At 43.9% G+C, this 17299-nt stretch overlaps 1 protein-coding gene across 3 annotated transcripts in view; it reads left to right on the top strand.

Annotated features, from left to right (window-relative positions):
• The window catches only part of ADAMTS17 (ADAM metallopeptidase with thrombospondin type 1 motif 17), a 158309-nt gene that overhangs the window by 60953 nt on the left and 80057 nt on the right, over window positions 1-17299 (top strand). For all 3 annotated transcript variants that reach the window (XM_068203621.1, XM_068203623.1, XM_068203624.1), the window contains exon 9: window positions 16760-16900. In XM_068203621.1, coding sequence (XP_068059722.1) covers window positions 16760-16900 — 141 coding nt within the window. The remainder of the gene's footprint in view (window positions 1-16759; window positions 16901-17299) is intronic.

Raw genomic sequence — 17299 nt, forward strand, 5'->3', positions numbered from 1 at the left:
TGGGAAATGCCATGGCTGTCACCCCCCAACCTGAGCAACAAAATCATCCCTCTGTGCTGTCAGCCACCAGTGGCCTGGCTGCTCATTTCAGCCTCTGACCAGTTGTCTGGCGCCTTTCTGGAGGCCAACAGCAGTTTTTCATTGACATTACAAGGTGTCAGGCCTTCTTCTTCTGGTGTTGACCTGCAATAAGATGCTCTGAGCAGTCCTGTTTCAGCCCATCTTGTGCAAATAGGAGAATTCTTTGCAGACTTCAATGTTTTTGAGTGAAATGTAAGGAAACCCATTGCAGACATGAACACAAAGAAGCTGACATGAGCTTTAAAAATGAAAACCAAGGAAAACTAGGTGCAAGTTCCTTAATTTAAAACAAATTCCAATCAAAACTTACATCCATATTGGCAAAAATATAAATTTTGGAGAGCCATAATTTTGAGCTTTATTGAAGTCTGATTTCCTTATGAGTGCAGACAAGCTGAGATTTATTATTCTTTCCTTAAGACTAACAAATGTATGTGGAGATCACAAGCCCAGTTTGGCATTCACAGATAGTTTCTGATGTGGACTTTGGAAAAAGTGAATGGATTACTAATTGATGTGTCAGATTCCTAATCTGCCACTAATGTCATTTGGACTGACTGCAAAAAACACTATTCCGGACAGCTGCGCTGTGAAAACAGGGAGACACCATTAAATAGGTCCATTAGGAAGAAATAGGTCCTATGAAAGTGGAAGGATGGAAGTTCATCTTCAGGTTTAACCTGTGGAGTTGTTGCTTGATGGTGGGGTGAGGGACGTGACTTTTGTATTTAAATCTCCAAGTCTGTACTGAGAGTTTTGGTTCCTGGGCACAAAGGGAACATCCATCTGTATTTAGATACAAATTTTTCTATAGAGGATCCAGGAGAAGAGTCTTGCTGTTACAGAAAGGTAACAGGTAGGGAGCCCAGTGAATGTATATTGAGGCTGCAAATCACAAACTTCTTCCCACACAAGACAGGACCCTCAGCGAGCCTTGTTCCTTCAGTCAGCTGGGTCAGCAGTGGATGTCTTTTAAAACAGCACACTCGAGTGTAACCAGGGTTTGTTGGATTTTATCCAGGGTTTGCTGGGTGGGGTGCTGACCTACACAGAAGGGAAGACCCAGAGATCACAGTGGTCATTGAAGTCTTAAAATGTACCAGCCTGAGGTCTTCATAATATAAACATAATGTGAACACTGACATTTCTTACCCTCATCTTTCCTCAGAATTGCAGGGCAAGTCCATTAGTGAAAGCCTAAAAGTGCCCTGCTTTTGTCACCAGGATCCTGACTGGTGCCTCCCTTCTCCTCCACCTCCATGATCTGCACCAGTGTAAGGCTGATCTGAGATTCACACCCCAGAGACCACCCTGAACACCCGACTTGGAGATAAATAGTGCCACTTCCCCTCCTCCTACTTCTCTCTTTGCCTACAGCAGCGACTTTGTTACCATTTTTAAGTCCTTCTGCAAAGAAAAAGTCAAATAAGTTTTTGGAAACAAAAGCTGGGATTCATCTGTGTATCCGTTATCCCCGCGCGGAGCGGGGTGGGCTGCAGCCAGAGGTTTTTCAGGACAACAATGCCAGCTTTGTTGCCATTGCTGTTTCTTTCAACAGCCTCGGCTTTCCTGTTGTGGGATGGGGGCAGGCTTGGGTGAGGAGGGAAGATTCCCATTCATGAGCCAGAGGAACCTGGCACTGCCTGGATGGGGAGAGAATGGCCCGAGGTGGTGTGGCTGGGAGCCACGCTGGGGCAGATGCCCTTAGGAAAGGGGATTAAAATCAACTGACAGTAAGCAAGGAGCTGGCTCTTGCCAGCAGCCTGAAACCCCATGGCCTCAAACTTGAAGCTGAAACAGATGAGGACAAAAATGAGTCCAAAGGTAAAAGCCCATAATGCACAAACCAAACAGCTCAGGGCTTGGAATCAGACAAGAGAAGGATTTGGAGCCAGCAGGTTTCTCTCCATTGTGCTTATTTGCTTTAGATGTTAGGTATTGATAGCTGTAGCTTGGTTAAAATTACTTCAGGGTGCATAATTATTTGCTGCCTTTGTGGTGTGTCTCAAGCATCGTGGTGTGGCAGGTGAGGGAAGAGCACTCTGGACTCTGGATGTTCCCTCTGTGGCCTGGTATTTGTGCTGATGGACTTGTGAAGAACATTGGCCTCCCTGATCTGTAGTTCTGCACCCAGCAGAGAGATTCGTGCAGATGTGCCAGAATGTGAAAGCACTGCAGGCTGAGGAGTGTCCCTGAGCAGATCCCAGAGGTGCAGAGTGATGCCCTGTAAGAATTTACACCAGCAAACCCAGTCACTGTGGTGCAGCTAGTCAGGATTCCTGAAAACCAAGCAGGAAATTGCCCCCCTTCTCCTCTGTCCCACAATTTATAAAGAATTGGCCATAATGCATTTTAAAAATGAAAAGTTTCATGTGGAAGCTGAGGACTACTCCAGTAAATGTGACAGATCCGTGCAGACAGGTAATGCTGCAGAGTGCACACTGTGCTGATAGAAACCTGTTTCTTTTTCTGGATCAGCCTGTCCTGCCATTCCAGTCAGAACAGTGCCAGCAGCATTGGAGCCAGACAGCCAAATCATGGTGCTGGGGCAAAGGCAGTGCTTCTGGAAGCCATGGAGAAATGGAGGGACCTCTGCTAAAAATTCTCTCCTTTTATCCTGGGGTTATAACATTTAGGTGCAGGATGTGGGAGCTGAGAAGTTGTTTTGAAAGAAAAAATGCCAACAACCCTCTGTCTTTTTCAGAGCAGCTCAGTACAGTCTAACCCTTGAACTCAGGGCTCTACCAGTGGAGGCAGCTAAGTGTAGTTTCTGTCCTGGCTGATTTTAAACATTAACTCTATTAAAAAAAAATATATATATATGTCTCACCTGGGCTTCTTTATCTTTTCTGTGTTTCTCTGAGTTAATCCCACATTTATCAAGCCGGTCCTGCCTGACCTGAATTTCTGTGGAACATTTTTCTTTGTTGCTGTTGCAGAAATACACCAGTGTGTCCCCAGGTTACTTCATACCTCCCAAAAGGCATGAAAACCAACATTACTTAAGTTGTAGAATCAAACATGCAGAAGCACCAAAGTCTCAGTTTCAGGGTTTTCCAGACAACTTCAGTTATAACTCTGCTTCCTCTGTACTGCAAATGAGGTCAAACATCTACTCATAGGGTAGGATTTCAGCATGTAGTTAAAGACTTTACTTAAACACATGCCCACAGGCATCTTATTCACTCCTGTGAATTAATATTTTACTGTAAGAGAGATCTTTTGCAAAGAGGTGCCCATCCTCTGTGTCTGTAGGGTAACACCCAGTTATGGATGGCTCAGGGATGTAGCCTGTGGCTGCCAGGATCTGTCCAGTGTCTGGATAAACCTCTCCAGTGGCACTGCTGGCAGTTTGGGTGTAGATCCTGCCTTGTGCTGGGGAGCTGTTGTTCCCTCGGTGCCTTCATAAACCCTGTGTGTCAGAACTCACATCTCTGCGTTTGGAGTGCTGGAAAATCAAGGTCAGTTGGATCCCAAGGAGCACTGGAGGCAGAGGCAATCCCGTGCAGGCTTTATTCTTGCAATCTCAGGTATTACTGACTTTGCTGCATCAGGACTTCCTGAGTAGCTGGAGAGTTGCATTCAGGCAGTGCCTGCCCCAGCTCTGTTCTCCTGGTGCCAGAATCCCCACTTGAAATCTCACAGGAGGACGTAGCTGTTCCAGTATATTGCAGTCTCAGGAGTACTGGGAGGGACTGGCTGCTGTGTAGACATACCCTGAGGCTGGCCAAAAATGCTGGCAGTGGTCCGTACCCACCCTGGAGTTGCTAATTTTATTTTCTGCCATTTGTGTTGTAAATCTGTTGAGGAATGTCTCTCTCTCCATGTTCCCAGGCTCCCTTTTCGTGCTCCCCTCCTCCCCAGGTTTCATTCTTCTTCCACAGATAATTGCAAGCACATTTTCACATTTAAGTTACCCTTCTCTGTACAACTCCAAAGGCCATAATGGAACTCTGCCTATTTCATCATATGTGCTTGTACATCAGAGTGGTATGATCTAACCAAAGCAGTTATTTAATAACAGGTTCTGGTTCAGAGAAAGAATGGGTATATCCTAAAATTTCAGGAGATGCTTCTTCCACTTCTGGCAACACACTGAGGGGTCTGTTTTAGATAAAACAAATTATTATGATGTACCTTAGGAGCTTGATGTTAACTTTCTAAAAACCATGTCCTAAATTAGTCAAAAGGAAGCAGAGATCAAAGACAGGTTTAAACATATGAAAAAAACAATCAGTGGCGACTTCTGCCAGCATGGATGATTTGACCTGGGGGGGAGAGGTAGTGATGGAGCAGCACTAAACAGAAAGTGTCTTGACCCACTGTAAGGCAGTACAGGACACCTGAGTAAGCTGAGTCCCAGAAATAGCAGGTCCCTGTGGTATTAACCTTGTCTGGGCAGGTTGTTTTTTCAATGGCAGTGGAATCACGCAGAGAAAAAATTTTAAGAAAAGAAAATTAAGTACAAAAATCACACAGAGAAATAGAATATTGGGGAGGAGAAATGGAGAGGTTTGGTAGTACTGTGCTCTGGATAGACCTCAGTTTGGGTGTGTTTTTCTAGTTTTATTTAAAGCTGCAAGATATTTCCAGGTGCATTTACTGAACCTGCTAATCCTGGCACAGTAGCAGGGTACCTTCCCTCTGTCATGATTCTCTGTTTCACCTTTGTACCATCCAAATTTGATAGGCTATTTACAGTACTGGAATGTAATAACATTGGAACTGGGCGTGGGAATGTCGTCCCGTTGCTTTCTGGACTCTTGTGACAAACATTAGTTCTGGGCAAGGCTTTCTTGCTGCTTTGTGAAGGATCTCTGTGTAATCCCTCGGGAAGCAACATTCCCTTGCAGTCCCTCTAATTTCTTTGTTTTTGAGCATCTTGTACAGCTTTATTTAACATAATAAAACTGCAGCAAACAGGCGAACGACAGCCATTTAGGAACACAATTTTCCTTCAATCGATAGCTTTGTAGCTTTGCCAGCTCTGCCTTTCTTTTTGAAGGCTTACTCTGCTGAGTAAGCCAGAGCTGTGTTAAGTAGCTGGGCCGTAATGATTTGGCAAACCTTGCATCTGCTTCCTGCCATGAGGATTCTGGTTTCATACTCCACTGGCTTTGCTGGCAACAGCCTGGTGCACCCAGTGACCCAAAACATGGGGACAGTACAAGCCTCCATTGTGCAGCCTCCCACTGCACACTAGCACAGGAAATATTAGGTTTGTAAGTGCCATTTACCAAATAATAATTTGTTTTTATACAAGGGCAGTGATCTAGATGAAATATTTACTTTTCCACTAGCAGTTGGGTTCCAATAGCCTGTAACCCATGCTGTCTGCCTGGCCTGCTGAGTTCAACAGGTTCCAGGTGAAAATGACTTCCTGAGCTGGGGAAGGTGATAAATCCCAGACTGTCACTTGGAAAGGCCTTTGGTAGTAAGTCAGCAGCAGCAATGCCAGTGGAAATGTTGTTGCCTCTAAAAATGTGGTTCCCTTTAGCTGTTACGTCAGTGGAAGGCTGTGCTGGGGTGGAATAAGGTTGGCTGCCTCTTGGCCAACAGTTGTGTTGGGAAATAAAATTCAGCAAAAAATAGTTTACTGGAGAAATGAAGTAAACAGGCTTGCTTTGTTCTCAGTGATCCCTTTCCATTTGCAAAATACTCCCTACGTTGGATGCCAGGCCTGTTTCCATTGCTGGATCTGGCCAGCGGGGAGCTTGTTGCCTACATCTTTATTTGAACCCCAGTTTCCATACAAAAGAGGAAAATAACCCACAGTTTTCTGCTTTTGTTTTTGCTTAGGTAAAACAGATCAAAGCTTAAGGAGTCTGATCATAATGGTTTGCTCTCACTTGCTTGAAAATTTTCCTTCCTGCTGGGCTCTAATTAGCTCAGGGCCTTAAAAATGAATATTTTTCACTCTACCTTCTTTCTGCGCTCCAAAGCCCATTGGGACACTCATCTTATACACCACATCTTATCCACATTTGTTACAGTTTGACCTCTCAGAAGTTTCTCATGTCCACCCTCTGGTAGCTGTTTCTCACCTGCCAGTGGCAGTCCAAATCCTGCCTGGCTCTTCCTGCTCCCTGCTGGGCTCCTTTCCTCCCACCCTGCTGTTTGCCAGTGTCACTCTGGAGACAGCTAATGAAGTGACAGCTTTCTAATCTAGCTTTTAAATATTCATTTTAATTGCACACAGTAAAGCTAGGCTGCAGGATAAAGAAATGCTCCCTAGGAACAGTTTGTGCTTCTTGGTTCAGGTAGTCTCTGTACTTAGGGAAAGTGTCTTTCCTTCCTTTCTTCCTCCTGAAAACACAACCAGCAGCACTTTTCAATGGGTAAATTCTTTCCTGTCTGGTTCCTCCTTTATCTCAAGTAAAGCTGCTTGCTATGTAACATGGGGTAGATTTAGTCCAAGAAGGCAGAACTCATCCCTACTATCCATCATGAGTCACCATGGTCAGAAGTGGTCAAATTTTGATAAAAGTGCAGATTGCCTGCATTTAGTAGCTTTAAAGAAATGCTGCAAATTGGATGTTCCTACAGGAGCATTATGATAATGATTTTGTCATCAGCTTTCCTGCCTGTGTGCACAAGCATCACTTCATTTGAAGTATCACCTCCACTGTGCATTTGTTTTACCTCTTTCTCCATTATTTCACTGTTATTGACACATTTCCAGTACTAATCCGGATATGATCTTGAGGGCTTTCTCCAGTCAGAGAAAAACCCAACTTGTTTGCTTAGGAAAATATATTCATATTTTCTTTTTATACATTAAGTGCTACCTTCCATACCTGCAGCCCCTTCTGAGCTGTTTATGATGAGTGTTCAAGTAACTTCACCAGGTTTGTCAAATGTGTGACTGCAGGAGCCCTTCTGAGCACAATGAACAGAACAACACAAGAACAGCTCATACACATCTCCAGAAAGCTGTCACCAATTAAATGACACGCACCTTGCACCTCTTATCAGCTAGAGACCCTCTAAAACACTATCTTCTCATGAAAATAACAGACCTTTTTCTTTCTCTGTAATTTGTCTTCACTTTAACGTGTTCAAACCAAAGTTATTCAAAGCAAGAGTGTCTTTTCAAGTCGCTTTTTACTTTCCTCATGTTGCTTCCTTAGACAATATAAAAGCAAACTTAACTTTATTAGCACTGAAGTTTGTAGGCAACCAGGCACACCCACTACCCAAATAATTTCACTTCAATATTGGTCTGAACATATCATTGCCAAATAGATTTGATACCAAGCCATAATTTGCAACATTCCTGTTTGCAATCGAGTCTCTCCCTGCTGATAAAAGGAGTGAAACTGAGATAACTTGCTGAACTTCTACAATCATTTATGAAAAGCCAAGGCCAGGTGGTTCTGGTATTATAAATTATTTTACCAGCTGAACCATTATGAAAATCCCAGGAGTTTAGGGAGCTGGGGTATGGGAGTGCCACTGTTGGAAACAAAATTTTAGAACTGGATTATGTGTTTCCTGTGCAGCTTTTTTCCCCAGTCGGTTCTGGTGGGGTTTTCTCATTTTTGGAAGCAAAAGCAAGCGCAGAGGTTTGTTACTGTACACTGCAGTCACCTGTTGTGTTGGTGGATCAGTGCAAGAGGGTCACATAAGGATGAATTTCTTCTTGCACTGAATTTGCAAGCCCACAGTGATTGACAGTGCGGAGCAAGAAAGAGGATGAAAAATATTTCTGTGAGAAGGACTTCTGCTGCTCTGAGAGCCATAAAACACATACCCACTGCCTTGTCTGGGGACTGCAAAACATTTGATGCTGGTAGAATTTATACATTGCATTTACTTTACACCTTTTTGTCTTTTGATGTTGGCCATCTCCTCCTTCCCACCTCCAGGAATGGAGAATTCATCTCCCAGTGTGGGGAAGGCAGCCAGCATTCCTGACTCCTACAGTGCATTCCCCAGGCTGCCCCACTTCCCCAGCCCTTGCCTGTGGGTGGCTTCCTGATGGGGCAGAGTGTGGGACATCTGGGTTACTCGTGTTGCACGTAGTTGGCAAATATTCCACACCATGTCTCCCCTCTCCTTGCTTTTCTTTGAAGGGTGTCTTGTGTTGCAGCTCTGCATTCAGGTTTGGCACTCGGTCATTTAATGCAGTTGACTGGAGGCTTTCAATGGTTTCACGGGAGTTTTGGAAAAGTGATTGCACACAGAGCTTCCCCTGGGGTTTCTGACACTGTGAGTGACAGGGCTGTCAGTGCTCACTGAGCTTTTGTCTCTCTTCCCTCGTCGGTGGGAAATCCCACCCAGCTATCCTGGGGTTTGGTCTTTTTTCCACCCTACAATTTATATTCCCTTTTCATCTTCTGAGGAAATGCATGTCACATTTTCGGAGGACTCGTTCTCACCCACTTCAGGCAGTGCTGAAAGCAAACAGCTTGTTACCCTTCAGCTTGTTCCTTCTGCTGTGCCCCGGGGTGCTTTCCAAAAACAAGGAGCTACAGATGGAGCACAGCAGCCTCTGTGCAATGAGCAGTCCTTCTCTGCCCACCACTGGTTCATTCATAGTCATTGTGCTCCTTCTGCAACAGTTCTCTGTGTTCTGAAACCAGATTGAAGCAAGTGAGAAAGGAAGAATTTTGTATGTTCAAGAAGTGGATTTAATTGCTTGGAGGGCAAGGAAACAGCTTAATGCAAACATTTTCATGGAGGCATCCTCAGATAAATTTATTCTTACTTTGGGGTCACAGCTCAGCTGTGATCATGACAAACAGCCAGTGTGAGACAAGTGATTCCTGTAGAGATTCACTGATCCATGTTGTACAGTGAGTGCTTTTGGATATATTTATATTCAGCTCCTCAACGGGGATTGACTGAAGAAGTTAAAGCAACCCTTGACTCCTACTGATGCTGTTGTGTCAGAAATCTGCTGGGTGTTGTTGGCAGGTATGAAAGAATGTGTGAGGGTGTAGAAATGCTCAGCATGTGGTTGGATGCCTGCATGGAGATGGGATGGATAGTGCTTTAAGGAAGGAGACAGGAAAGATTAATGTAAGATGCTAAATGGATCTTGGAAAGGAGGGAGTATTGACATCAGAAGGCAGAAGGGTGTTTTCCTGAGGTAATTCTACCTCTTCAATGCTGAGTTTCTGCCAAATTTATTTGTATATATATTGATCAACTTTAGCATTTTGTAGGACTTTATATTTGGTGGAGTATTTCTTTTTCTGCCCCTGTTACCTCAGAACCTGCCAGCTCTTAGAAGAAGCTGTGAAGCTTTTTTCAGGAAAAGGTTGATATGCAGGGGCCACATCCTAGAAATCAGAAGCAGTGAAGGGAGGCCCTTGGAATAGTGGATGTTCAGTTGCTTTGCAGCTGGATTCCTTCATCTCACCAAAGGTGCTGGAATGCATCAGGCAGTGCCTGTCCTGCTGTGAATCGCGCACTCTGTGGAGCAGCAGGGGCTGCTCAGAGAGAATCCCATGAGCAAATGTCTGCTGGAGAAAGGAGTCAATAATGTGAACATGTGATGGTGCTGGGGAGAGGATCCTAAGATGATTCACCCTGTTCTTTATGGCCTTGGTCAGGCTTCGGTCAAACCATGTAAAGAAAGGTCTGGTGTTTATACCAGTGAGCTTTTGAGTGCAAGGCCACAGTGGGTGTGCCTGGAATGTCACTCATGTGCTGTCTGTCCCTGCCATGTCACTCTCATGTGCTGTCTGTCCCTGCCATGTCTGTCTCATGTGTTTTCTGTCCCTGCCATGTCGCTCTCATGTGCTCTCTGTCCCTTGTGGCACAAGCTCGTCATTTGCTGCCTTCCAGATTCCAAGGCAAAAGAGCTAATTCTTTTTAAATGAAAACCATATCATAAAGGGCTGGATCTGTCATGCAGCTGAACAAACCACAGCTTTCCACACTGTTATTCACCACAGGCGTTCGTGTGTTCTCACTCGCTGTTGTTGCCTTCTTGGCTGCTTGATGAGTAGATAACCATATAAAACTTCTGGTTACTTCATTATTGGAGAGTGACATAAACTTGGTTATGAAAACAAGAGTCCAGTAGTCATGGCTCCCTTTAAATGTTGACTTTCCTGATTAAAAAAGCCCCAAAAGTACAGCACCCATCCTGAACACCCCCGTTCTAGATAACACTGTGTACACAATGGGGTTACTTCAAATGCTTTAAGTAGGATCATCTCCCTCTCTTCACCACTGCTCCCCAAAGTGTTCCTGACAGTTTCTGGAATAGCCAAAGCATATTTAAGGAAGAGTGTTTACATGTTTGAAAAGAAGAGGGTGAAAAAACCTGCTTTCCATTAAGCCAATGGCCTCAGTGGCTGCTGGTTTTGGAGGAAGGTTGCACAAGATGTTTTCTTGCCTCCTCCCTCAGTGAGAGCTCAGCTCGCCTCAGCATTTTCACAGGATTTGTTAGTTTGTCCAAGCCTCCCTTGGCCCACTCTGACATCTCTGGCTGTCTCTGCCTCTCTTAGTGGCATCACATTCCTGGGTCACCCTCTCAAAGTCACTGTCCTCACTTTGCACTGCAGCTCCTATTACAATTCTAGCTCAAATGCTTCACTCCTTCCTCTGTTATGCCTTTATTCTCAACTGGATGGAAACCTCATAACTTGCAAGATGATCAGCATTTTATATTGAAATGTTAAACATGTTGAACCAGTTCAGAAGTAGGCATCTTTCCAGTGATGCTGCTTCAATTTCAAATGTTAATAAAAATTCCTAACATTGAACTCAATTTGAGAGTGGACATCTCACAGGCTGGATGATGTGGGGCGCTGTCTCCCACTCCTGATTCAAACTCAGCCCAAGGCAGGAGCTTCTAAGAGCTGTTGGTGTGCACCCTCTGCTTAGTGACCTGTTGGTATTTGAGTTTAATGGCCATGTTTAATGTTCTCAGCTGCCAGCCACGCACCCTGTGTAACCTCCTTCCATGCCAGCATCTTCCTTTGTGCTTGACATTGGATGCACTGCAGAGATGGGATTCCCTTCTCAAACCTTCACTGAGACCTGAGAGGAGGTGGGAAGGGGAGGGATTTTGTCCTTCATATGGAAAAACAGATGGCATTTGTGCCTGTCTAAATAGCTGTCCTCCTGTGGGGGACTGTCATCCTGCCCACGCTGACATGCCAGAGAAGGTAAATTACAGCTCCCCTTCTCCCTTACCTCTCCCACTCTGCAAAGATGTTCAGTCTGCCCTCCTTTTGCATTTATTTTTCTCCAGTGGGCTTTAGAATGAAATCCTGTGCTTAGTCCTGGCTCTGCATTTAATGCTGGATTACTTGAGGGGGAGTCATGGCAAGCTGGGTCACAGGGAATGACTTCTCTCATATTCTCTTCTGAGAAGGTCAGTGGTGACGTGCAAGGCTGGTACTGCCTAGCTCATAGCGATGTTCCCTTGCAGAAACAAAGCCTTTAGGAGAACATCTGCAGGGTAAGGCATGTTAAAGGTTGAGAATACACGCTGCCCAGCAATCAAGTATCAGCTGAAAATGTAAAAACCTTAGCGGTCCCACTGAACTTTTCACTTGGAGCATGAGATATCTCTGCCTTCTCCTGTCTCCCCTGGGTTTGGGATACAGCTGTCATGGGCTCTTTGCTCAATTATCTGAGGCCATGTTGCTCTGCAGGGCTGGCCCCAAGGAGCTCTTCCTATTTAATGTGTTGCTGAGCTTACACAGTTACAGCTCTTTGTGAGTCGGTTCTTTGGAAAGGCTCCTTTGGATTCCTGTCTGTGGAAGTGAGAGACAGCCCACTGTCCTCATTTCCTTCTTGGCAGCTGGACATCCTCCCTGCCCTTTGGAGAAGTGGTGGCTGAGCTAAGTGCAGTTGTGTGGAGAGCAATCAATTGTTTGTCATGCATATTTAATAAGCAGCTGGGGTGACAGCCAGGACACCTTGGGTAGCCTTGATATCCGTGAGTTTCTAAAGTGATCCAGCGTTTGACTCACGCTGAGTTATTTGCAGGCAAATGGAATGGTTTGACTTTCAGAGGGAGATGATGGAGGTGGTCTTACTTCATTGCATTTCCACATCTGGGTGTCTTTTTTTTCAGGCTTCCCTTCTTCATATTTCTTTCTTTCCTTTGCTGCCCTTTTTCTGAAGAAAAGTGCTGCTGCTATTGGTATTTTCTATCAAACTTGCCTCTTGTCCCAGCTTCATGTCTCTCCCTGCTAAGGGAGAGTGAATGATAACAGTCCTGGGGATTTGTCCAGTGATCTCTTACCAGCCAGAGTTGCAGCTGTTGAAAAGATTTTTCAAGCATCTCCTAAATTAGTTTCTCCCAGCCCTTGGCATTATCCTCTAACTTAGATTTGGGTTTTTTATTGGTGCTGGTGAAGGTTTGTGTACATGACCTCAAGAACACTGAGATGCAGCAGTGCATTGGATGCAGTAGGAGGGTTTCCACAAGCTTTGGTGCACTTTGGCTCAGACTTGTGAAGAAAAACAGGAAACACTGGAAAACACACCAAGAGTAAACAGAGCAGTTTAGTTACATTAACTGTCTAGAGGAGAAACTCCACGAATGACCCAAACAAACAAAGCAAGTGCATTCGTTCAGCATTGCTGTGGGAAAACAGAGGGCTGATAATTGAGTTTAGCTTAAAAGAATTACACAGGAAATTGGCCAGCTCAGGCCCAGAGTGTAATTCTGGCATCCTGATCCAGTTCTGATTGCTGCACAGGCTTCAGGGAGGCCAGAGCTCCCAGAGACTGCATGCTATTTTTTATTCATAGCAGTGCTACTTTAAAGCCTTGCTCTCCAAAAAAACTGCATCAAAGAGATCTGTTGTTGCTGCCTCCCCGTGTCTCCTGATCATATTTGCCTTGCTGTGATTATGTTAGCAGTCAGGACTCACACTGGTCAGTCAGCTTGTTTCTGGCCTCACACATGATGAGCCACAGTAAATGTGCTGCAGGACTCCTCCAGTGAGGCCGTGGTGTCTGACTGGTAAGCAATGCATTATTTGTATTAGCAAAGAAGCTGGAGTGTGAAACCAGAGTCCCAGGGTGCCTACTCTGAGTAAACATTGAATGAAAGGAGTTGAAGGGCTGACAGTCTGAGCTGTCCTTGCTTGCCTTTGTGGAATCTCATTGTCTTTAGGAGGAGACTGTGATGAGCTGAAAGGCTGAAGTTTCCTGTGGGGTTGGGATGGAGGAGTGACTGTGGTGCTAACAGCACAAAGGGAAACTGAGTCCTGCTCATCCATAGTGGCTCTGCTGGCTTTGTAAAGAGTAACAGGCAGCATCTGCTTGTGGCTTCTGATAAAATGGACATTTGTGTCTCAGGGAGCACACAGGGCAGTGCAGTGACATGTTGACATTGCTACTTCTAATCTAAGAGCTTTTCTTATCAACTCTTTGTTCAAGATCAGTTCAGGTAAGAATAGAACTTCCCAAAGCAGAATATTTCAACAGGCTGATTACCTGCTTCTAATTCCACGTGAATTCTGAATAGCAGGTAAGATTAGATGGTCACAAATGAAATGTAAACTATTGATTCAGTTTGCACTAGGGTTTAGTACAAACCCACACTGCTCTGTCCCATTTTTTTTCTGTTAAAAGGAGAGGGACTGTTCATTAGTGAAAAGAATCAGCATGGCATTGCATTCACTGCTTGCTTAGGAAAACCTGGTCCCTTTGATGTAGCTGGAGACCCTTGAACTTCAGAAAAGAATGTGTTAGCATACTAGGGAATGCCTTAGTCCTGCAGGTCATTTAATCAGTTTCTCAAGTGAGTCATTGTAAGGTAAAGTAGATGCTGAGAAAAGTTCTGCATTGCCAATTAAAACAGGCTCCAAAGGTGTTGCTGGTTTCATTCTACCAGAAACTCATCACTGAGAGGCCAGGAGGGGTTGCCTGTGTACCTTGAGGCCAGATCCCAAGCTAATATAAACAGGCAAAGCTCTTTTGCTTTATACCAATAAAAGTATTCCTTTCAGGCTCAATTCCTTTATGCTTGTGACTTCTAAAAGAATTTCTGTTAAGAAAACAGGAATGATTCAGAAATGGGTAGATTACCACACATGTAAGAATTGAATGAATTTCAGAAGAAGCCTGTAAATAACTTAGTGAGTTCTGATTCATTCTTTATAGAGAATACATTTTATCTGCCTCAAACCCTCTGCAAAATAAAGCTGAGTAAAGACTGGCAGCCTCAGCATTTGTCCTAGGCAAGACATCTTCCATGAGATCAGGTTCAAAATAAAGTTTATGACAGGAATGTACTAATTAGTAAGTGCTACCCTTGTTTTTTTCCAACAAAATCTCACTTTCAACATATTTGACAAAAAATAACTGAACTTAATCAGAAAGCTAAAGCATTTCTTAATTAAAAACCCTAGACTAAACACTATTCTATTCTGGAAGGGATAAAAACAGGGATTCTAAATAACTTGCAGAGACAGGAAGATGATTTGCTTTCAGCCTTTTGAGATGGAACACCTGATGTGCTGACCAGGAGGCCGCTCAGGAAGCTGCCACAACAGACGGGCTGCCAGATCCCATCCTAGAGAAACAGAGTAGAAACCCAAAAAGGAACCAGCTTTGAGTCTCAGCACTGTGGCAGTCACAAGGCAGACAAGCTGCAAGAAACCTTGGAAACCTGCCTGGTCTTCCTTAGAAAAGTTAACAGCATTGCTGCATGCCCACAAGCCTTCAAACTGGCATTTTGGGGGAAACTTTGTTCTGGAACTTTCCTAACAAGCTTACATCTCTTGCGTCATGGTGCTGAGCCCTTCCTTTCCTGACTTTTAGGAATACAATCTTTAGATGGGCTTATTTGCATTGGAGAAATACTGCTGGAGCTTTCATCCTAGCATGTGAGGAGTTTTCTCTGTGTGTAGAAACAACATGGGTAAAATATTTGGAGTGAAACCCAGGCTCCATAGAAGTCAATGGCAAAACTCCCATTCACTTCAGTGGAGCAGGAATTTCACTCTTTACTGTTTTGAAGTTAGAGTTACTAATAGACTGTTAGATTATTCCTGCGTGCATCAAACAAAATGTGCTTGATGTTAATGTTTCTGCAGTGCTCAAAAACCACAAAGGTTTAAAAACAAGAACAACGATGAACTTCTGAGTCTAAAAATTACATTCAGTGTAGTTTTGCTAGAAATAATAATAATGTCCCTGGAGATAAACCTAAAATAATAGACTCCACCATATAATCTTCACTGTAAGCTAAGAATAGCAGAGATGGTGGTTCAATCTAAGCCATAATTATCAAAGTGCTGAAGTGGGTTTTGGTTCATTGCTACTAGAAATGGATGTCGTGTTTGGGCTCTGAACAGTCAAGTCCCACGACTGGGGAGAAGCAAAGCCAAGAGCACAGTCAGAAAGCAAACAGGAGCCTCAGATTTGTAGGGAAATAGCATGGATTAAACAGTGCAAATTTAAAGGGACTGCTCCTGGCTTGCTCCAGCCAGCCAGCTGAAAAGCCAGTGAATTCTGTATTTTCCACCCCAAACTGGTAATGTTTTGCTAAAAGGTGACACTGGCCATAAAAGGCACCTTTCTTCTGAGAGTCACTTTCCATTTCACTTTGGAATTGAAGGAGGAATGTTACTTTTTTAAAGAGTTATTACTCTATATGATTCTGAGAAAGGGTTTTAATGTTCATTTTGAAGTAGGATGGAAAATGCTTAACTCCCTTTCACTGCCAGGCAGGTTGTTGTGATGGGCTGAGTGTAGCAGGTGACCTTGGTCACACCATTTTTCCCTGTTCACAAAGTTTTACCTGCAGCAGAGGAGTCTCACCTTCCTGTAGTGGGAATTATTCTGAACCTGAACCTGCACCTGCTGTAGCAGCCCAATGGTGAAGACTCCCCTAAAGATAGAAGGGTCCTGAGGGGGAAGTGTGATGGAGGTTGAAGTAACACGTTTCTGTCTCTGAGTACTTTTGGAAATCCTCACAGAATGGGTTTGAATCCCTCTATGTGTTTATACAGCACAATCTGCTCTTTGTTTAGATGGTTTGTTTTGCTGAGTAGGTCAGCAAAATTCTGTCCTTGCTGAGATGGGCATGGGGCAGTCTTGGTGCTTGTTTGGACAGTGCTTGCAGAAATGGGGCTTGGCTTTGCCTCAGGCTCCAGTCTAAACTCTGCTGTTACAGAGTGAGAGCCTAATTTAGGTTGGAAGGGCCCCTGGAGATCATCTGATCCAACCCACCACTCAAAAAAGGATCAGCCTCAAAGTTAGATGATTGTGCAATACCACTAATTTAGAAAAATGTTTTTCCTAACAGTATATTCCAAATTCACACTGATGCAAGAACAAAGTAGGCCCATCTCTAGATCATTCTCCCAGTGTAATTGTAGGGATCCTATCCACTAGATTTGGCAAAGCAGTCCAAAATTTTCAGTAAATATTCCAGCAGATACCCTTCTCTGAGCTACATCACTTCTCCAGGTTCACTGTTTATAAACCCTGGGAGGAAGGTCATTTAAAAGTTTCAAACACACAAATACCAAACAGTTTGTGAAATTAAGGCAATGGATAAATTAAAGGAACCTCTAGTTCATTTATTTAACAGGTGCCCAGGGCAGTACATGGCTGATTGTGTGTTGTATGTGCAGCCTGTTGTCCAGCTGTTAATTGCTGAGAGTGTCATTGCTGAGGGCAGTGGGAAATGAGAAACCCACATCATAACTTGATGGGTTTTTTCTCTTGTATTGTTCTAATCCAACAGCATGGGGATGAGCCACGATGATGATCATCAGCCCTGTGCTGGGAGGTCTCACATCATGTCTGGAGAATGGGTGAAGGGCAGGAACCCAAGTGACCTTTCCTGGTCTTCGTGCAGCCGAGATGACCTGGAAAACTTCCTAAAGTAAGGCTTGTGCTGAGTGTCAAAAATCCTACCAGGCAAAAATCTATTCTGTTGCTTTAAAGTGAAAGTATTAGCAATTTTCCTTTGAAAGAACTGTACAGATATCATTAGGGTATGCAAATTTTAATCTGTCTCCATTGCAATAGCACCTTGAAACTGAGGATTGAAGAGAGGCAGAAGAATTATGTGCAGTTGTCAATGTGCTGATAACATCTTTTAAAAAAAATCTCATATCACCTTTTTTTACAGAAAATGCCTTTCAATTTTGGAATGACAGAAATCTGTGTGAAGGTGGCTTGCAGAAATCTCTGCTTAAAGATGCTGCAGCTTTATGCTGTGGCTTTTACTGTATTGTTATTAAATAGCTTTTATTTTATTGAAACTTGACTTTGCCTGGAG

The sequence above is a fragment of the Anomalospiza imberbis genome, chromosome 13 (genome assembly GCF_031753505.1).
Source record: "Anomalospiza imberbis isolate Cuckoo-Finch-1a 21T00152 chromosome 13, ASM3175350v1, whole genome shotgun sequence".
In the NCBI taxonomy this organism is placed as follows: Eukaryota; Metazoa; Chordata; class Aves; order Passeriformes; family Viduidae; genus Anomalospiza; species Anomalospiza imberbis.